At 42.5% G+C, this 23,299-nt stretch overlaps 1 protein-coding gene across 1 annotated transcript in view; it reads right to left on the reverse strand.

The window, feature by feature from the left end:
- Positions 1–23,299, reverse strand: part of mybpc2a (myosin binding protein Ca) — a 63,510-nt gene that overhangs the window by 24,156 nt on the left and 16,055 nt on the right. Inside the window, exons 3-10 of the mRNA XM_061846444.1 lie at positions 14,700–14,804; positions 10,171–10,319; positions 7,022–7,139; positions 6,795–6,843; positions 1,646–1,702; positions 1,400–1,572; positions 1,177–1,309; positions 608–732 (exon numbers count right to left, since the gene is read on the reverse strand). Of these exons, the coding sequence (XP_061702428.1) occupies positions 608–732; positions 1,177–1,309; positions 1,400–1,572; positions 1,646–1,702; positions 6,795–6,843; positions 7,022–7,139; positions 10,171–10,319; positions 14,700–14,804 (909 nt within the window). The remainder of the gene's footprint in view (positions 1–607; positions 733–1,176; positions 1,310–1,399; positions 1,573–1,645; positions 1,703–6,794; positions 6,844–7,021; positions 7,140–10,170; positions 10,320–14,699; positions 14,805–23,299) is intronic.

The raw sequence follows: 23,299 nt of genomic DNA on the forward strand, positions 1-23,299 counted from the left end.
CCATTGATGGGCAGAGTAATCATGTGATACGCTTCTCTATCAGTAGGTGGCAACAGGTAGCTAATTACTTTGATTAGTGATGTGTCAGGTGGTGGTGACAGTGGCATTGTTGCTAGCAAAGCTATACGATGACAGTAATGGAGAGGTTTTTCAAAAGCAAATATGCTAACTCTGAATTGGACGCTGGACAAAATTTTGAACCCCTTAGTATACGTGGAGGTCTGACTGTTTGCTTGTGGAAAGTCTCTGGGGTAAGGCAATATAGCGAAAGCTATCTTTCTCTGGGGATCCAAATATTTGTACTTTATAAGCAAAAACATTTAATTTCAGTTTATTTTAGTTTAATATAGTTTGTTTTAGATTTTCTTTTTGTACATTTTCCACCACATATGGTAAACAACTTGTCAGAAACAATATCACATTCCCTAGTGTATCACCATAATACTTTTGATAATTTTATTATTAGGAGCATGCCTGTTTTTTTTGTGTGTGTGTTACATGGGATGACTCCTGAACAGTGAATTTTCCATTTTGGATGAATAAATGTTTTTTCCTTCAGATGAGTTTACGATGATGTGGCATTAAGACAAACAGGTGAGTCATCTACCTTTGACAAAGACCTCGGTGAAGCACTTGTCTTCGCCTACCACACACTCGTAGGCCGCATCGTCTGACAGGTTGCACTTGTTGATGGTGAGCGTTCGCCGATTGCCGACGCTCTCCAACACGTATCTGCCAGACAAACAACAATTTGTTGATATTATTCATTTTATTTGCATTAATTTCATCCATCCATTTTCAACACCGCTTATCTTTGTTAGGGTTGCAAGGAGCTGGAGCCTATCCCAGCTGAGACTCTAAATTTCCCCTAGATGTGATTGTGAGTGCGACTGTTGTCTGTCTCCGTGTGCCCTGCGATTGGTTGGAAACCAGTTCAGTGTGTACCCTCCCTCCTGCCCGATGTCAGCTGGGATTGGCTCCAGCACTCCTTCCACCATCGTAAGGATAAGCAGCTCATAAATATGGATGGATGCATGGATAAATTCTAATAAAGTATTGGTTTGATAAACTTGTCTTTTTAATTCAGATTTTTTTCCTTAATACTGATTGGGTGCAAGTGATGATGATTGTGCTGTCACCAAAATACAATAAAAATAATATGGATCATGTGCTCACTTGGCCGAGGGTTTGATCTCTTGACCGTTTTTGAGCCACTTGATGGGGGCATTGGGGTCGGCAACCTCCACACTCAGCTGGATCCTTCGGCCCTTGTCAACAGAGTAGGCTGGTTCCAGCTTCTTGAGGAAGGCTGCAGGCGGACACACAAAAACCTTTGGTCAGTGCATGTCGCTCCAGGGCCCCAGAGTGGTTCCGTCACCAGCACATCCCCCTGTCTCACCATCACTCTTCTTAGGCTCCACTGTTTTCATCTTTTTGAGCCTCTTGAGCATGCCGCGGAGGTCAGTTATGCCGTACTCGAAGGCGATCTTCTCATAGTCGCACGGCTTGGCCGCCTTCAGGATCTCCCACACATCTACCTCCCCCTGGGGTGCCTGCTGCTGCTTCTTCTCCCTGAGGAGTGTGGTCCGTATTAGGCATTAATTCAGCGGCAAGGTGGGGGAAAATATACATGTGCTGGATGTACCTTTTTTTGAGCAGGGCACTGAAGTCTAGATCACCAGCATCCTCATCTGCATCACCACTGTGGGAGAAGAACAGTCATGATAAATTTCTCCTTCACCACTTGCTCACCTTGCACAACCATTTGCTCTACTTGTAAGACTACAAAAAATACAAATACTTTTGCCACTTGCAAATCTTGAATGGTGTCTAGATGCACATTCACACTAAACATCTGGTTTGTTTCGCACTTAATTTTCGTACTCACTGACTAACCCCTTTGTAAACACCAACTTGCCCCACTTTCAAAGCTATAAAGATCTCCAAAAATCTGCTTTAGTTCCCTTCCTCTTCCCTGTTCACTCTTCTTTTTCTAAATCTCTTTAAACTCAACTTTTTTCTTCACTGCTCACCCAACTCAGAAACCCACTCATTCCACTTGTAAAGTATTAGTAGAAAACCATGTGATTTGTTTTGTTAAGAAGAGTTTGTTTTACCACCATCCTGATTTCAGAAGAGGGGGAAAAAAAAATCAATGGTGATATAAATTCCAAGCCTCTCTTGTGCCTCCACGGATGAGTGCTCCCTTCAAGGATAACACACTCACTTGATGGTGGTGGTATAATCCCGGAAGGAGGGCAAACTCTCCCTGGAGAGTGATAATAACCTCGTGGATGGGACGTGCCAACTCGGTGGTCGACTAAGCATGAAAACGTCATTACGGCGGCCTACTGTACTTGAAGACCTCTGCAGGGAGCCTCAGGGAACATCAGATAACCTTTGTGCGAGGAGGGCACAGCGGGCTGTTGACTAAGCTAAGGATGTCAAGCAATTAAAAGTATTTCGTCAACTTATTAGCCACATTATTGGACACCACTGTGATATTGTGGGCATTGTGCTTACTAATCCATGTACTTTTTTTAAGCCTGTGGCACTGTAAGAACTCTTGGTTCACCCTTTTAAGTGGATCTGCACTCTCATGGAAGCTTTAAATCTTACAAAGGATGATTTGGGCATTTCTTTTGATATTTTTGACACATACACCCCAAAAAGGACAAACCTCAACAAAGATTGCTAAAAGAAAAGTAAAATAAAACACTTGATACTCACCGACAAAAAGATGATTATTAAATTATTAATTTGTACACATTACTGTAGATGTGTCTTGCTCGTTCAAGTTGGCTGTAATCAGGTTTTGTCTGACCAAGCGTAGAAGGAAAACTGCTTTTAACTTCCAAAATATTGGCATTTTACTGCCGAATAATCAACTTGATAAGTCGAGCTCAAGCTTTTTTGAGAAATTTTAGGTTTCCAAATTAATCACCGTACAGAATCTTTTCTTATCATGGTGCTAAATGTTATAAGGCTGAATACTGACTCTGGAAAGGTGTCAATTTTGGTGTTGTTGGATCTACGTGCATCTTTTGATATGGTAGATCATAATAGACTGCTGAACAGGTTGGAGACATGGGTAGGACTAAATGTAATGGTCCTTGGAGTGTTCAGGTCCTACCTGGAGGAATGAAGCTAATTTGTAATCATTGGAAATGCTCCATCTCAACAAATGGCAATGAGCTATGATGTCCCTCAAGGGTCAGTTCTTGGACGCCTCCTGTTCAGCCTGTATATGCTAGCCTTGCGTCAAATTTTCCAGAACTTTAATTTTGACTATTTAGCAGTGTCTCTCGTCACTGGATGAGCCAAAATATTCTTCAACTAAACCACAAAAAAAAAACAGAGATAATTGTTTTGGCTATAAAGAAAAGAGGATTGCTCTTAATAAATACCTGGACTCACTATCTTTAAAAACCAAAGACCAAGTTTGAAACCATATCTCCATGTCTAACCTTGCAGACTAATAAATCTGACTTCCAAGCAACCTATCGCTTTTCATTTACTTCTGCTCCTTCTCTTCCTCTTGCCAGTTGCGATATAAACCCTGTGCAAATGATGTCTCTGGCGCCCCATCCGCGGCGCAACATCGTACTGTCGGTTCATATGCGCCGGGGCTCGTCTTCAACAAGCCGCCCTAACGAGGACCGGAAATAATGTTTTCATACACAGATTACCGATAACAGGACGACTGCTGAAGGTGGAGGCTGATTTATCATTGCATTGTAAAAGCTTGGAAAACCCTACAAGTAAATAAGGTAGCAGACATCACAGATACAGTAACTTCACTCATGCACTCTCATGGACATTTACATTTGGTAAATATAATCCAAGCTTCCTTTGCACATGTGCTTGCTCTACTCGCAAAGATGTCTGTAGCACATTTTTATTTAGTAGCTTGCAAAGTCCAAAATCACATTTTCTATTTTTTTGCAGTTTTTCATACTTTTGGTGGTTTATGTTTTTGTCAATGGTGTTTGGTTTTAGAAAAAACTTTCATCATCACTTGCCTGCCTCGCACACCCTCTGTCTCCACTTATAAAACAGAAATGTGTCTGACTCCACATTTTTCATAGTGGTTTTCTTGGTTTTTTTTTTTTGGGGGGGGGGTCAAGAGTGTTTGGTTTTGTCTGTTTTGGACTCATAATTTTTCCACACTACTTACCCCACACGCACACACTGACTTACTCTTTTTGCAAAATGCTATAAAAGATGAGTGAGTCCACAAACAAACTGGCCAATCTCTTCGCTGCAGTTTTCCTATTTCAAAGTGTGACATTATTTGTTGACAGTCGACTTTCTGCCTCACTGCTTGTCCACCTGACAAAGACCCACTCTCAATCCTTCTATGACTACAGTGTCTAGAACAGCGTGAACCTTTTCTTTCTTTAGAGTTTTCTTGTTTTTTTTAAAAAAAAGGTAGAAATGGATTTTCTGGAGAAAGAAAAAAGTCTACTTTCTTTTGGTATGTTTGTTGCTTATATTGTTAAAGAACACAATATGACTGTCTGCATGCCCTAAAACAGTTGGTAATAGTGGGAAATCTGCTATGAAAAAGGTTGGCAGTGAACAAGTTAAGTTAGAGTTGTGTGGCACGTCTACTATTGCACAAGAGCATCAGCATTCTTGCTGGTCCATAGCCTACAACGTCCAAGCATGCCAGAGGAGGAAAGGTTTCCTGATCTTGAGTACTAATCAGATCACTTACACTGTAGAAAATAAGTATTTGAACACCCCACTATACTGCAAGTTCTCCCACTTAGAAATCATAGAGTGGTCTGAAATTTTCAGCGTAGGTGCATGTCCACTGTGAGAGTGATAATCTAAAAAGAAAAATCCAGAAATGACGATGTAAGATTTTTTAAATGATTTGTGTCATACAGCTGCAAATAAGTATTTGAATACCTGTCTATCAGCTAGAATTCTGACACTCAAAGACCTGTTAGTCCGCCTTTAAAAGTCCACCTCCACTCGATGTATTATCCTGAATCAAATGCACCTGTGTGAGGTCATTGGCTGCATAAAGATACCTGTACACCCCATACAATCAGTAAGACTCAAACTTAATGACTTAACTGTCATGGTCCTGCCGGTCCAGCCCTGGCTGTGCGGGTTCCCGTGCGGCCGCATTGATTGGGAGGCCTGCGCCTGATACTGGCTGATTGGCCCTCGTGTATATAGGACCCTGGGGACGACTGGTCCGGCGCCAGAACGTTGCAACTGATGGTCTGTTCCTGCACTCCAGTACCGACCGCCGCCTGTTTTCCGACCGACCCCGTAAGCCTGATTCCTTTGACACTCTTGCCTTCTTTGATCGATCTCCCATGTACAGACTCCTGCCTGCCCACGGACCTGCTCTCTACGCCCGACGTCCTGACTACCGCTGCTGCATCTGACTGTCTGCCTGATTCCCGACCTTGGAACAATAAACGTTTTTCCCGGATTACCTCCGCATCTCCCGAGTCCTGCATTTGGGTCCCCCCTCCGTATCAATTGGTCGTGACAGTAACATGGCCAAGACCAAAGAGCTGTCCAAAGACACCAGAGAAAAAATTGTATAACTCCACATGGCTGGAAGGGGCTACAGAGAAATTGCCAAGCAGCTTGGTGAAAAAGGTCTATTGTTGGAGCAATCATTAGAAAATGGGAGACGCTAAACATGATGGTCAATCTCAATTGGATAGGAGCCCCATGCAAGATATCACCTCGTGGGGTCTCAGTGATCCTTAGAAAGGTGCTGGGAGCACCGTTTCCAAAGTGACTGTTGGTAATACACTAAGACGTCATGGTTTGAAATCATGCATGGCACAAAAGGTTCCCTTGCTTAAACCATTACATGTCAAGGACTGTCTTAAGTTTGCCAATGACCATTTGGAGGATACAGAGGAGTCATGAGAGAAAGTGTTGTGGTCAGAAGTGACCAAGATGAAATTTTTTGGTCATAATTCCACTAACCGTGTTTGGAGGAAGATGAATGATGAGTTCCATCCCAAGAACACCATCTCTACTGCTTTTCGGGTATTTTTCTGCACATGGGACAGGACAACTGCACTGTATTAAGGAGGGGATGACTGCGGCCATGTATTGTGAGATTTTGGCGAACAACCTCTTTCCCTCAGTCAGAGCTTTGAAGATGGGTCGTGGCTGGGTCTTTCAACATGTCAATGACCCAAAACAAACCGCCAGGAAAACAAAGGAGTGGCTCCGTAAGAAGAAAATCAAGGTTCTGGCATCGCCTAGCCAGACTCCAGACCTAAACCCAATAGAAAATCTTTGGAGCGAGCTGAAACTGTGTTTTTTAGCGACAGCTCAGAAACCTGTCTGATCTAGAGAAGATCTGTTTAGAGGAGTGAGCCAAAATCCCTCCTGCAATTTGTGCAAACCTGGTGAACAACCACAGGAAACGTTTAACCTCTGTAATTGCAAACAAAGGCTACTGTATCAAATATTATCATTGGTTTTCTCAGGTGTTCAATTACTTATTTGCAGTTGTATCACACAAATTGTTAAAAAAAAATCCTACATTGTGATTTCTGGATTTTTCTTTTTAGATTATCTCTCTCACAGTGGACATGCATCAACAATGAAAATTTCAGACCCCTTCATGATTTCTAAGTGGGAGGACTTGCAATATAGCAGGGTGTTCGAATACTTATTTTCTTCACTGTATATGAATGGCATAAATGGCCTCGTTGTACATGAGATTTCAGATGTGTTCAAGCAAAGACATACAACAGACAAAGAGCCCTAATGAGGTGGACAGATGGACGGCAGACACTCACGATCGCTTAAAAGCCTCCAAAATGTTGTCCTGTTGCTGCTCTTCCACAACTGAAAGGAAAACAGAAGGAAGAAGACCATTGAGCTTCCTTTATCTTCACGCCAAAATCAAACTCATGACCTCGCCAGATAACGGAATAAAACGTGCATGCAGTTGCTGTCTGACAAGGCCGGTTCGACAGCTGAGGTGGCCGAATGGAAGACGACAGTAACCCATTAAGCAACGCACCCTCCACGGACACCTCAAAAGTGCAGCTGTCGCACTTGTCCTTGGAGGTCACCTCGCAGCGGTATCCACCTGCGTCACCATCCACAACTTTTACAATGCGCATCTCATATGTGTAGATCTGGAAAATAAATAGACACACTTAAAAGTCAGTCAAGCGGACACTTTTTTTCTTGTTAAAGTCAAGAATCCTGCAGACTAAGTAACTTGGGGCTGAGAAAACTTTGTACTCAAGCTTGATTTTTAAAAAGAGTAGATGGGCAAGGTAATTCGCAAATAATTAAATACATAAATACGTACAAAACATACATGTAAAAAGTAAGTTTATTTCGGCTTTTCCCTTTCGGGGTCGCCACAGCGTGTCATCTCAGATGAACGCACATATGTTTGGCACAATTTTTTACGCCGGATGCCCTTCCTGACGTAACCCTTCTCAGGGAGTGGCATAAACACAATTAAGTAATTGTGTGTGCACAATAATTTACTTTAATAAAATAAATCATGTTTTGATTACCCATCCATCCATTTTCTTAGTCACTTATCCTCATGAGGGTCACGGGAGTGCTGGAGCCTCTCCCAACTGTCAACGGGTAGGAGTAGGCATACACCCTGAACTAGTTGCCAGCCAATCGCAGGGCACATGGAGACAGACAACAGTCGCACTCACAATCAAACCTCGGAGCAATTTAGAGTATCCAAGTAATGTTGCATGTTTTGGGGATGTGTGATGAAACCATATTTTTAATATTTATAACTAATTAGCCAATCACTTAATACAATCATGACATAAATATAATGTCAGAGATTTGTATTTTTTGTCTGCATGTTTATATACATTGTGAATCGGTGGGAAAAATATTTTGAAAACCGTCTCAATTCCACTGACACACCTTTCCAAGAGGAAGCAGAGTCTGGGTTCTCTATCTCTGGGGTTGAGAGCTCACCGAGGTGGTTATAAAGCTCGTCAGTGGCAGGGCCCCGGGAGTGGATAAGAATCGGCCAGTGTAAAGGCTCTGGATGTTGTAGGGCAGTCCTGGTTGACACGCCTCTGCAACATCGCATGGACATCGCAGACAATGCCTCAGAATTGGCAGACTGGGGTGGTGGTCCCCCTTTTTAAGAAGAAGGGAGGGCCTCAGTGTTTACTCATTACTCCTCCAAATTGAGAGGAGCCAAATGAGGTGGCTGGAGCATCTGATCTGGATGCCTCTGATCTGGTGAGGTGTTGTTGGCACGTCTCACTGTATAAAGAGCCAGGGGACGACCCAGGACACCCTGGAAAGACTATGTCTCTCGGCTGGTCCGGGAACACCTTGGAATCCTTCCGGAACAGCTGGATGAAGTGGCTGGGGAAAGGGAAGTCTGGGTATCCCTGCTAAAGCTACAGCCCCCGTGACCTGACCTGAAAAAGCGGTAGAAGATGGATGGATGGATGGATGGATGCATGGATGGATGGATGGATGATGGATGGATGGATGGATGGATGGATGGATGGATGGATGGATGGATGTTTGCCAAGACTAGTTAAAAAACATTTTTCAAGTTTGAATTTCATGCATGCAAGTGTTTGTTTTATTTTAATCTACATTGGTATCAGAAATTAATTTATTACAAATTGGCAGTTTTTTTCAAGTGACAAATGAATATAAAATAGATAAAAATTTAATACAATGAATGAATATAACTCATTTTAGATTTTTTATGTTAGATTTAGACTGACAAGACATACAAATCAGTTTATATAAAATGTATTATTATTAATATCAGTATCATTGATTCTGACCCAGAATTTATAACGGATTCATTAAAAAAAATCTTAAACTCGTACGATGCTAGCTAAATGCATTTTGTCTCTTAGAAGCCATAATACTTCCTGGTTGAAGGACCTACAGACAAAGCTAATAATCTTTGGCAAGTTTTCAATAAGATGAGAAATACACATGCTAATGTGTTTTAAAAAAATCTGCTCCAGTGATCATAAAAATCAAATAAAATAAAAAAGGCATTTAAAAAATTAAAAATTAGACTGTTTCAGTTGAGCTACACAAACGCTAATGGTTACCGCCTACAATGTAGTTTGCTGACGAAAGAATGCCAGTGAATTCTGGGAATTGAAGTAGTAAAATAAGGGATCTGGTGTGGTGAAGAAATATGTTAGAAAAGTACAGGACATGTATGAGGGCAGCAGAACAGTGGTGAGATATGCCATTGGTGTGTCAGAAGAATTTAAGGTAGAGGTGGGACTGCATCAGGGTTCCGCCCTGACCCCCTTCCTGTTTGCGGTCGTAATGGATAAGCTGACAGATGAGGTTAGACTGGATTCCACTTGGACCATGATCTTCATAGAGGATATTGGGATCTGCAGTGAAATCAAGGAGCAGGTCGAAGAACAATGAGAAAGATGAAGGCATGCACTGGAAAGGAGAGGAATGAAGATTAGTCAAAGTAAAACAGAATATATGTGCATGAATGAGAGGAGTGGTGGGGGAAGAGTGAACCTTCAAGGAGAAGAGATAGCAAGGGTGGATGACTTCAAATACTTGAGGTCAACAATACAGAGCAGTGAAGAGTGTGGCAAGGAACTGAAGAAACAGGTCCAAGCAGGGTGGAACAGTTGGCGGAAGGTGTCTGGTGTTCTATGTGACAGAGTCTCCGCTAGGATGAAGGGCAAAGTAAATAAAACAGTGGTGAGGCCGGCCATGATGTACGGATTAGAGACGGTGGCACTGAAGAAACAACAGGAAGCAGAACTGGAGGTAGCAGAAAGGAAGATGTTGTTTTTAGTCTCACTAGGATTGAGCAGGTTTGGTGGGATTAGAAATGAGCTCATTAGAGGGTCAGTCAAAGTTGTTTGTTTTGGAGACAAGGTTCGAGAGAGCAGACTTCGATGGTTTGGACATGTCCAGAGGCGAGAGAGTGAGTATATTGGTAGAAGGGTGCTGAGGATCGAGCTGGCAGGGTAAAGAGTGAGAGGGAGACCAAAGAAAAGGTTGCTGGATGTGGTGAGTGAGGACATGAAGACTGTGGGTGTTACTAAGTAAGATGCCTGAGATAGGCTTAGATGGAAAAAGATGACACGCTGTAGCGACCCCTAATCGGAACAAGCCGAAAGGAAAAGAAGAAGTGTATTAGAACTCATTTGCTTAGCATACCTTGCTGTTCCTGTCATAAGTCTCCTTGAATTGGAGGTGCTTTCCAGCTTTGCTGCCTAGGTCCAGCCATTTGCCCTTCAGCCACTTCATGGTAGGCTTCCTAATCAGGGTGGATGAGTCCACCTTGGCCAAGAATGTGACATCTTGGCCTGCTCGCACAAAACACATCAAATGAATCAAACAATACTTTACACCGTACTCTATATTTTATAGCACATTTCATACTTTAAAAAAAAGTGTCTCACAAACCGGGTAATTCAAGAAAACAAACCCTACTACATTCATAGGTGTATATCTGTATACACACACCATCATTTTCGTTTAACGCACAGTTTTCACACAAAAATTGTCAGAAGTCAATAGTGTAGATTATATATGCGTATAAAAGACAATGGAAAGCTTTCACATTCTATGCCACCATCTAGAGGTTATGAAAAAGTTGTGCACTTTCATTCCAATATGCCACCGCCACCCAGAGGCTATGAAAAAGGTGACACCTACACTTGTATTCCAATGTGACAGCTGTGCCCATAGGTTTACATACCCAGGCAGAATTTGAGGAAGAAAAAAAATAAAAATGTGCTTTTGGCGGGGAGAAATAGACTATTTCAATGGTGAAAGACAATTGCAAATTCAGGGGTTTTGAGAAATTAGTGAATTAAACTCATACCTCATGGAGCCACTGTAAAAAGAAAGGGGGATTTGTAGATCTACTACATGGTGTCCCTCTTGTCTGGCAAAAAAATCATATTCTCAAGAAATGAATGTTTTTGATGAAGATGGAATATTATTTCTTCAATGTAACTTTCAATATTTTTTATATTGGAAGAGTCACATGAATATAAAGCAATAACTGATAATTATCTGATCCATACAATAAATAATGTGTACTCCAAAACAAATGACTCGTGATGACAAAATGAATGGATAAAATTTGTAATACAAATAAAGGATACCATTAGCCTCTCCTCGAGCCGTCACTTTATCGCGGTGGAAGGGTTTGTGTGTCCTGATGATTCTCGGAGCTAAGTTGTCTGGGGCTTCATGCCCCTGGTAGGTTCACCCATGGAGAACCAGGGAGGGACCAGACAAAGTACGACTCCAAAACCCCTATGATGACTAAAAAAATTGGTTTCCCTTGCCTGAACATGGGTCACCGGGGGCCCCCTCTGAACCCAGGCCTGGAGGTGGGGCTCGAAGGCGAGCGCCTCGTGAGCGGGCCTGCACCCATGGGCTCGGCCGGGCATACCCTGGAAGGGTAACATGGTAACTCTTCCCATGGGTTCAACACTTATGAGAGGGGTGCAATGTGAGCTGGGTGGTGGCCAAAGGTGGGGACCTTAGTGATCCAATATCTGGCTACAGAAACTAGCTCTAGGGACATGGAATGTCACCTCTTTGTCAGGGAAGCAGCCCAAGTTGGTGCATGAGGTCGAGAACTTCCAACTAGATATAGTCAGTTAGAGGGAGTGCTGGAGAGCGCCCTCTCTGGCGACTCCAGCATTCTGCTGGGAGACTTCAATGCCCACGTGGGCAATGACAGTGAGATCTAGAAGGGCATGATTGGGAAGAACCGAACAGAACTCAAGTGATGTTATGTTACAGGACCTCTGTACTCATCAAATATTGTCCAGAACAAACAATGTTGCAATTTGATGATCGATTTTGTGGTCGTGTGATCGGACTTGTGACCGCATGTCTTGGACACTCAGGTGAAGAGAGGGGTGGAGCTGTAAGCTTATCCCCACCTGGTGGTGAGATGGCTCCGATGGTGGGGGAAGGTGCCAGTCAGACGTGGCTAGCCCAAACGTATTTTGAGGTTCTGCTGGGAACGGCTGGCAGATTCCCCTGTCAGAAGGAATTTCAACTCCCACCTCCAAAATAATTTTTCTCACGTCCCATTGGAGGCGGGGGACATTGAGTCCGAGTGGACGATGTTCCGCGCCTCTATTACTGAAGCAGTCGACTGGAGCTGTGGCCATAAGGTGGTCAGTGCCTGTCGTGACAGCAATCCCTAAACACGTCAGTAGACACCATCAGTGAAGTAATTCCGTCAAGCTGAATTAGGAGTCCTATCGGGCCTATTGGCCTGTGGGACTCCCGAGGCAGCTGATAGATACCGGGTGGCCAAGCGGAATCCAGCTTTGGTGGTTGCTGAGGTAAAAACCTGGGTGTGGAAGGAGTTCGGTGAGGCAATGGAGAACGACTTCAGGACGGCTTCGAGGAAATTCTGGTCCACCGTCTGGCATCTCAGGAGGGGGAAGGAGTGCACTGTCAACACTGTGTATAGTGGAGACGGGGCGCTGCAGACTTCACCTCAGGATGTTGTGAGTCGGTGGGGAGAATACTTTGAAGACATCCTCAATTCCACCAACACGCCTTCCCACGAGAAAGCTGAGTCTGGGTGCTCTGAAAAAACTGCGGTCGCCGGGGTGGTTAAAAAGCTCCTTGATGGCAGGGCCCCAGGGGTGGATGAGATTCACCTGGAGTTCCTAAAGGCTCTGGATTTTCTGGGTCTGTCCTGGTTGACATGCCTCTGCAACATCGCATGGACATCAGGGACAGTGCCTCTGGATTGGCACACTGGGGTGGTGGTCCTCGTTTTCAAGAGGGTGACCGGTGGGTGTGTTCCAATAATAGAGGGATCACACTCCTCAGCCTCCCTGGTAAGGTCTACTCAGGTGTACTGGAGATGATGGTCCGTCGGGAAGTCAAATCTCCGATTCAGGAGGAGAAATGTGGTTTTCGTCCTGGCCGTGGAGCAATGGACCAGCTCTACACCCTCAGCAGGATCCTAGAGGGTCCATAGGAGTTTGCCCAACCAGTCTACATGTGTTTTGTGGACTTGGAGAAGGCATTCGACCGTGTGCCTCGGGACTCCTGTGGGGCGTTCTTCGGTAGTATGGGGTACCGAACTCCCTGATACGAGCTGTTCGGTCCCTATACGACCACTGTCAGAGTTTGGTCCGCATTGCCAGCAATAAATCGGACTCGTTTACGGTGAGAGTTGGACTGCGCCAAGGCTGCCTCTTGTCACTGATTTTGTTCATAATGGACAGAATTTCTAGGTGAAACCAAGGCAAAGAGGGTCCAGGTGACATGCCCTCTCCAGGTCGGGGATGAGAAACTTCCCCAAGTGGAGGAGTTCAAGTATCTTGGGGTCTTGTTCAGGAGTGAGGGAAGAATGGAGCAGGAGATCGACAGACGAATCAGTGCAGCGTCTGCAGTGAAGCAGACTTTGTATCGGTCCATTGTGGTAAAGAGGGAGCTAAGTCGAAAGGTGAAGCTCTCAATTTACCAGTCAATTTGTTCCTACACTCATGAGCATGAGCTGTGGGTCGTGACCAATAGAACAAGATCCCGGATGTAAGTGGCTGAAATGAGTTTCCTCCGTAGCATGTTGGGGCTCTTCCTTAGAGATAGGGTGAGAAGCTCGGTCATCCGGGAGGGGCTCAGTGTCGAGCCGCTACTCCTCCGCATTGAGAGGAGCCAGATGAGTTGGCTGGGGCATCTGATTCGGATGCCTCCTGGACGCCTCCCTGGTGAGGTGTTCCAGGCATGTCCTGCCGGAAAGAGACCCCGAGGATGACCCAAGACACACTGGAGAGACTATGTCTCTCAGCTGGCTCAGGAACACCTCGGGATCCCTCCGGAAGAGCTGGAAGAATTGGTTGGGGAAATGGAAGTCTGGGTATCCCAGCTGAAGCTACTTTCCCCGCAACCCGACCCGGAAAAGCGGTAGATGATGGATGGATGGATACCATTAGAAAAAATGTGATTGACAACAAACTTCCATCCATCCATTTTCTGAGGCACTTATCCTCACGAGGGTGACATGAGTGCTGGAGCCAATCCCGGGTGTCATCGGGCAGGAGGCAGGATATACCCTGAACCGGTTGCCAGCCAATCACAGTGCAATACAACTTTCTTGTACAAAATCCCAGAGCTAGACAACAGTCACACTCACAATCCCACCTAGAGCAATTTAGAGTCTCCAATTAATGCATGTTTTTAGAATGTGGGAGGAAACAGGAATGCCCGGAAGAACAATATGTATATAAATGTTAGCTTTGTAAAGAAAACAGAATCAGTTTAAAGTGAAACAAAAAAACAGATGTGGAGAAATATCTGCGGCGGCCCAGTGGAACAGCTGTAGAGCGTTGGGCCCACAGTTCTGAGGTCCAAGGTTTAAATCCTGGTCCCGCTTCAGTGGAGTTTGCATGTTCTTTCCATGCCTGCATGGATTTTATCCAAGCACTCCGGTTTCTTCCCACATCCAAAAAACATGCATTCATTGGCAACTCTAAATTGCTCCAAGGTGGGATTGGAACTGTTTTTTGTCTCCATGTGCCCTACGATTGACTGTCAACCAGTTCAGGGTGTAAACTGCCTCCTCCACGAGGAAAGCTGGCATTGGCTCCAGCACTCCCGTGAACCTTGTGAGGATAAGTGGCTCAGAATATGGCTGGAAGGATGGAATATCATTATGACAAACAAGTGGACGCCAGAGGGGATTTTTTTTTACTGACCTTTGATGGCGGTGGCGCTCTCTGGCTTCAGGACAAACAGGCCAGTCAGCTCAGACAACTGTGGTTCCTCACCTGCAGTGACCTCTGCCAGGTTACATACATTAACTTTACCAATAAAACAAGATACAATGTGTCTTTTAGGATTATGTGTATTTTTAGGGTACTTTCACACCAATTGTACACTTTTTTTCTGGTTTAATCTGCTTTCTAAGGAATGCTTACATCTGTGTTCACCAGCAAAAAATCCAAGCGTACCAAAATACAAAAGCGTCTCATAGGTTTAAAAAATGAAAACAAAAAGTAGGTATTGTATCCTCATGAGTGAACAAAAGTGCGCCATTCAACACAACACAGTGCAAATGTAGCATTGTTGCTAACTAGTTGGGTACAACGATGTGACTGTATGCCAACTGCTCACACACGGAATGCAAGTCACGCAATTTTAATGTGTGGTTATGATTCCTTATCTTCTCGGACTAGCAGGGGCATTTAGATTAAGTCATCAAATTAATAACACCTGACTTTGACCTATTACCTGATGATGCAACAATATTGCTAATGCTAAATTTCAGAAAAGAGTTGACAGCGAGAGAGTCTACTAGGGTCAAACTCTATGCAAAAGTGTGCGGTTGATTAGCTGTGTTCACACTTGACTAAATGAACCAGAGCAAGGAAGGACACCACCTTTCCAAAATATAAACCAACTCATCCATTATAATTGACTAGTGTGAAAGCCCCCAACATTTAGCATGTATACACACAAGACTAAGATCATCATTGTACAACTAAGGGTACAATGTCGTGTCAGTCATTCCCCTCAAAGGATTTGCTTTGAACCCTGACCCCCAACAATTAGCCCTACGAGATACATACAGTCAGAGTAGATTGTGTCATCACAAACAGACACCTTTAGTAATGTTGCCTATAATTTCTGATACAGTACATGCAGTATGATAAACTACAAAGGTCCAGTGTGGACGAATGGAAAATGGACCAGAGTAAGGAACCATTCAAATCTCCATTCTGATCAATTTGTTAGTAAATAAAGGATTTTTTTTTTCTCCAGTTAATAGGCAGATCCTCGGCAAGTCTTACCATCAGGCAGTAACTCTGCATCGTATAGTTTTTTGGGTGGGAAAGAGAAAGTATGTCAGTCAGTATAAAAGTATGATTGTTTGACATATATACTGTTGTAGTTGTGGGTCAGAAGATAAAGAACACATTAGTTCTTGATTAATGAGTTAGGTCAACAATGCAGATATTATCCAGAGAGACTGATGGAAAATGTTTCTAAAATGAGGATTATAAACATAGTCTCTCGATAAAGCTATGCGGCCGTCTGCATAGTCACTGAAATCCCTTTAAAAAAAAAAAACCTCATCCATATAAATGCAGATTCTGGTTAAAGCTATGCATCCACAGAAGTAGTCACCTATAGTCAAAAGTCTAAACTATGTGGACATCCACATGGTCATTTCAATCAGTTAAAAAAAAAATGACAATCTCTAAATTAACTCAATTAGAGTAAATGCACAATGAGGTAAAAGCTGCACTTGAATCAACAGTCATTTGAATCCCTCAAAAATCTGAACTACACATCCAACCGCATTGTCAGAGTGTGTCAGAGAATAGAACTAACCCAAAATAAGACAATATGGCCATTTCCATCATTCTCTGAATCCCTCAAAAATCTAAACAATGCGGATCATTTAAGTCCCCCAAAATTCAAAAGTGACAGCTTTAAAGCAGGCTCTGAATAAGGCTATGCAAGTGTCCAACTAGTCATTTGATTATATCCAAATGTATGTTAAACCTAAAAAAAAAACATTTGGATCATTTGAGTCCCGACAAAAACAAAAGTAACAGATAAATAGAGGCTCCGAATAAAGCTATGCAGCCATCCCACCAAAATCTAAACTGGCCCTCAAAAATGCAAAACTATATGGATGATTTGACTTCCTCCTGCAAAACAATAAAAAAAAGAAAAAATGAAAAATAGATAAATATGCACACTGGATAAAAATAGACAGCAATCCATATTGCTATTTGAATTGATACAAAATCTCTGAATCTCTGAAAAACCAAATGAACTTTTGAGTCCCTGAAAAAAACAATGCAAATAAATTTGTGATAGATAAAGCTATTTAGCCATCCGCATAGTCATTAACGTCAGTCCTAAATTAATTAAATGTAATTTAGACAGATAAGTAAATACGATGGACATCATGAGTCTTAAAAAGTCAAAAGGAACAAGTACAAAATCCAATACACACATTTGCTCCAAACTATGTACAGTACTTGTTTTACCCATGAAATAAAACGAGCTTTTGTTAGCTGCAAATGCTAATTTTATGCTTCTGACTTACCTTGTTATCATTCATGGTTAAAGGAGAGGTCCGGTCGTTTGGATTACCAATCTACCCGATGGGTCATATCATATGTACTATACCTAGAAAATTTGAGGTTAATCCTCTATCATTTAATGGTGTTTGAGATTTTTATTGGTAATTTTTAGGAGAAAAGAATTTTCAAGGAAGCCACCATTTTGGCGAGTCATATGACCTGCGTGCACGGATGTGACGTATTACGTGCACAAACAAAGAACTCATCGACGGTTTGTAGTGTCTTCACATGGAGTACCACCACAATCAGACACGGTAAAATACCTTACTGTATCACGAAATTTTGCCATAATTCGGATAAAAATAATCCACAGAATGTTCAGTGGCATGTTCTGCTCAATAAGAAAAAGAATCATTTAAGGACTGGAAACCGGAGTGCCCGGAGAAAACCTACGCAGGCATGGGGAGAACATGCTAACTCCACAATTCTACACACACACACACACATACACACACACACACACAAAACTCCAGCAAAAAGAAAAAAAACCCCACATAAATCAAACTCAGGTCCTCAGAACTGTCAGGCCAACGCTTTACCAGCTACGCTACCGTGCCGCTGTTGTGGAGGCAGTATTAACTTCCACCAAGCCAAAGATAATTTCATTATCACTTCGACCCCGCCCACCTTGTTGGCTAAAAGAACCTTTCCCACAATATAAGGCCGACCTTTCACTGATGGGTTCTACCATCCTTCATGGCCACAAATGCTGTACTCAGTGTAGTTCTTTGCTGGTTGGCCTAAACGCACTCCAAAATCGATATGATGGATGAATGGTGTGTCCCGCTCGTCGGCCTCCGCGTAGTCAGACTCCCGTCATTCCCAAATATTCAACATTATTTACAGCCACATGTTCAAATCTGTATGGACGTATTCCTCCATCTTCCCGATCAACCAATACTGCTATTTCTTCATCAGATGAGGATAAAACTGAGAAAACAGTGCTAGCTATAATTGTGTCCCAACGTAAGCGAGGCTTTGTTGGAGGATGTTACACGTCACATCCGCACACGTAGGTCATGTGACTCGTCAAAATTTCGGCACCAATGAAAATTCGTAGTTGCCGATACAAATCTTGTCAAAACACCATTAAATGAGGGAGGATTAACCTCAAATTTTCAAGGTACAGTACTGATGACATGACCTACCGAATACATTGTTAATCCAAACGACCAGACTTCTACTTTAAAGCTACAAGCTATAGAGTTACATTCTGACACATCTCTGTTGCTCTCTCTTTCTTGCTGTCTCTCGCTCTCTCTCGAACACACACACAGTGACAGACGCTTCTGTTTACCAATTCACAAAATGCAATAAACACAACACGCAAACGAACAGCAAGCGGGGGCATTTGGAGGGATTTGTGAGGGTGCTTTGTCAGTGGAACACGATCGCCACCTTACCATCGCTTGGCTCAGAGTTTGCTGAGTGAGAGGAAACATGGATGCCAGTGAGGCATGGAGGCAGGAAAGCAGCAGGGGGAAAGAGACATTTGGTGACAAACACAACAAAGAGCATGCAAGAGGAAGAGGCGGCACATTAAGGAGCGGATGAGTTTACCTGAGGTTGGCTGGATGTCTGCTGATGGAAGAGACACAAAATTCAGCAGTCAGGACTCATTCAAAAGAACCCTGCCTGATTTTGTTTTTTTTTAATCACATGCCACAGACGAGGTCACATTTTGGTGAAAATTACTTCGAACATCGATATTTAATCCAGTTACCATTGAAGTCATAAGGTTAAAAAGTTAAGTATTTTTGCTAATCACAATGCGTACATTCTTTATATATATCATATTGCAATTGCCACCCTTTCGGGGTCACCACAGCATGTCATCTCAGATGAATGCACATATATGTTTGGCACAATTTTTACACCAGATGCCCTTCCTGGCGCAACCCTTCTCAGGGAGTAGAGGCCCCAGTGGGATATGAACCCACAGCCCCTGGTTTACCAAATCAGTGCTCTAACCACTGAGCTACTGGGCCTCCCAGCTGGTCCCCTGCTCCAGAGCTGGAAATTTACTTCCAACAGCGTGTGAAAGCTAATGTTTACAAAGTCAAGATCCACAAAATGTGGAAATTGTTTCCAAAACGCTTGAGAATTTCTCCCAAAATGAATTGAACACATTTATTCCCCAACTCTTTTGAATTTGGCAATTAATAGACAGCTTTACACAAGAAGCAGCCGCACTGTTAGTCAGCAGGTTTTCCTCAGATGGGTTGCCATGTACAATGATGAAGAGAGCGTGTACTTGAATAAATTGGCAAACTTAAAACACAACAAAATTCAAATCCACCTATTTTGTCAGTGGTTTGTTTCATAAACTATTGCATTCAATCAACCAACTATATCTCAAACTTAAACCACAGCACAGACTTTTGATTAAGCATAGAACAGCAGAAAAAAAAATAATCGATGGAAGGTGACCTTTAACAATCAATCTTTACACTAACCTCTTAACACTAATACTAATCCAACACCATATCCCAATCCTAATCCAAACCCTAATAACTAAATGTTCGTATTGTATCACGTGATTTATGCATTTCCCGGCACAGCACTTCTGTATAACTTGCTGCACACACCTAAAAAAAAAAAAAAAAAGCTGATTTGCAGCAAAAGCTACAGAGATCGTCTCTTGTTATTGGTCACATGCTGTAATGACGTACCCGCCCTTCCTCCCTGCGTCACACATCACCTATGCTGCCACAACCTTGATCAATTTCGCAGAGGAATTAAACTGGTCATTTAGATCAATTTGTTCAAGCAGACAGTGTTCCAAGGCCGCCATTATTGCTTTGTTCCATGTTATGGAAAGGAAAGTAAAAACGGCTAACGGAAATAACCAAAAAGTGCTGAGGAAACGCCTCCATGTGGCGTCCTAGCCGATACCAGCCGTAGCAACACCACTGACTTGGAGAAGAACTGCATCACATTTTCAAAATCGTGCAGGTGTTGCACTCGAGTATAAATGCAAACTATGCGCAGCACAACTGCAGTGACGTCAGGGCATTCAGCACACGCGCCAGTATAATGAGGCCTTCACCCCTACCTGGAACCTGAACAAACCCAAATGCCCCCAACCTCCACCCGCCCCCAACCATTATCCATTTTCCGAGTTGCTTATCATCACAAGGGTCACGGGAGTGGAGCCCATCCCAGCTAACTTCGGGCGAAAGGCAGACTACACACTAAACTGGTCGCCAGTTAGTCATAGGGCATATATCGACACCATCACCGAGTGGGATTTGATTCCACATTATCCCCTTATCACTAAATCCAACCATTAACCCACTTTTAATTTTAACTGTGACGTGTAGTCTAACACGTACAGTACTGACTCTCAACCCTAATCTTTAAAAAAGCCTTAATACTAATCCTCACTCATAACCCTTTTCCTTAACTATTATCCCTTAACCCCGAATTCTCTACCCTTAACCCTTTAACTCTAACCACAAATCCTCACCTGTTAATCCTGACCCCTCATCAGTCATTGCAATCCAAAACCCTTTAATTTTAACCCAAACCCCTCAACCGTGGTTAACAGTGCCCTTAATGCCTTCATTCGAGCATTTAACCACTAATCCCGGACAGCTAACCCTAATCCCAAACTAATTTTACACTGATGGGATTTTAATTCAACATGTACCACAAAGACTCATATTGAACAAACTAAATTCCAATGAAGTTGGGACATTGTGTTGAATAAAAACAGAATGCAATGATTTTAAAATCATGTTCAACCTGTATTTAATTTAATACACTACCAATAAAATGTTAATGTTCAAACTGATAAACTATTGTTTTTAACAAATGATCATTAATGCATAATTTTATTGCTGCAATATCAAAAAGCTGGCACAGGTGGCAAAAAAGTGAGAAAGTTGAGGAATGGTCATCAAAAACGTGTATGAAATATCTCGGAGGTCAACAGGCTGATTGGGAAAATGGAGGTGCAATGATTTGGTATAAAATTAACTCAGTCATTCACAAGCAAATATGGAGTGAGGTACACCTCTTTATGAACAAATGTATGGGCAAATAGTTTAAGGACAATGTTCCTCAATGAACAATTGAAGGAATTTAGGTATTTCATCATCTGTGGTCCATAGGATCATTCAACACTTAAGAGACTCTGGAGAAATCAATGCATGTAAGCACCATGGCCAGAAAAACATTGAATGGCCGTGACCTTTGATCCCTCAGGCAGCACTGCATCAAAAATTGACATGAATGTGTAATGGACATCATCACATGTGCTCAGGAACCCTTAAGAAAACCAATGTCATTGAATACAGTTCAACATTACATCTGTAAGTGCAACTTAAAACTACTATGCAAAGCAAAAGCCACTTATCAAAACAGCCAGAAAGGCAGCCAGCTTTTCTGGCCTGAGCTCATCAAAGATGGACTGATGCAAAGTGGAAAAGTGCTCTGTGATCAAATAAGTCCACATATCAATTTTGGGGGGAAAATTGTGGAAATCGTGTCCACTGGGCTAAAGATGAAAAGAAACATTGGGACTGTTATGGATGCAAAGTTCAAAAGCCAGCATTTGTGATGGTATGAGGCTGTGTTAGTGCCAATGGCAAGGGTAATTTACACAACTATAAAGGCACCATTAAAGGTCTAATCCAGAGGAAATGTATTTTATTTGTCTATCATACAAATGTAGCTAAAATTTCATTAAGAAATACTTTGAAAATTCTCAACACAACAGAAATGAAATAAATGAGCGTCAAAGTCAGTTTCAAGATTTTGTTTGAAATGTCACTTAGATACGGCAAGTTCCGTACCTCCCCGGAATGTGACTTCATGGCAAAACAACATTTAGCCAAAGAGTGAAAAAGCTAGCAATGATAATGACGAAGTGTTTTGCGTCAAAAGCTGATGGAGTCATCTTACATGAATGGCCGAAACATGAACGGATAGGCAGGTTATTGACCAAATTTATGAAGACAAAGCGGGCGTATTGGACTTACAAATCAAAGTAGACAATAATATGTTCCAAGCATTTCACGGAGGACTGATTTGAAGTTAGCACGTACGTGTTCAATTGATGAGTATTTAGTTTAGTATCTACCTCGTTTTAAATGTAAGTACAATATCGATACAGATATATAAGTGAGCTAATAGCCGTATCCAGGTGATGTTTAGGAGGTGACGAAATTTGGACAGTGTATAGAGTTAGTGTACTGTTGACACTGAGGTCTTCCTGAAATTTGACTACGGCAGCTTGTGCTCTAAAGTGTTAGGTGCATTATTTAAAATACGGGCTAAATCTTTTAAACGCAGAATGATACTGAAGGTTTTGATTTTTGTTCTACGCCAACTCAGTCGCTAGTACAACAACAACACACGACTCACTGTTGTGTGCAAGCAGCATCAGACGGTTAAACGTGTTTAAATTAGATTATTTTGCCAACAAGGTGTACGTAGATTTCTTGAGGCACCTACCAGTTTTTGTTTTGGGTGCGAAGTTCCACGTCAACTTTGTCAGGTCTCCCCGAATCCTGTCCTTGTGTTACATTAGTCAACTCCGGTTGGGACATATATGGTTGAATTACACCTGCATGGGATGTTTTTCGAACATGGGAAGAATAAGAAAATTCCTCCTCTTCAGTTCATATCTCTTCCACAGAGTATTCTGTAGATTACTGGTTGTTTGTCACTATGCCGAGTAGGGGCATATACCTTTCCTGGGTGTTATGGGTTGGGTCCTTTATCTATGTTCTAGTTATTTACCTGCGGCATTCTAGGTGTAACACTCACTTCCATTTCCTTGGAGTTCAATAAACACTCATTGCTTCGGAAACTTGTGTGATCTCTTATGAACGCACAAGAAGCCCGTAGCATTTACACATTCCATAAAAACCGCTTCATCACTGCTGTCTATCTTCTTTACATCCCACTCATGTGTATGATTGTCTATATAGGAAGCCATTTCTGTTCTGGGGTTGTCTTGGGGTGACGTCACACGGAAGCAGCTTCAGCAGAGCCTCATTTTGAAACAGACATCGGAGGGATTCGGATTACAAAGAAAATGTGCACTTTGTCTCTAATTTATTTCATTTCTGTTGTGTTGAGAATTTTTTAAATATTTGTTTTTGAAATTTTAGCTACATTTGCATGATAGACAAATAAAATGCATTTCCTCTGGATTAGACCTTTAATGCTGAAATGTACATACAGGT

Source organism: Syngnathoides biaculeatus, chromosome 16 (genome assembly GCF_019802595.1).
Source record: "Syngnathoides biaculeatus isolate LvHL_M chromosome 16, ASM1980259v1, whole genome shotgun sequence".
Lineage (NCBI taxonomy): Eukaryota > Metazoa > Chordata > Actinopteri > Syngnathiformes > Syngnathidae > Syngnathoides > Syngnathoides biaculeatus.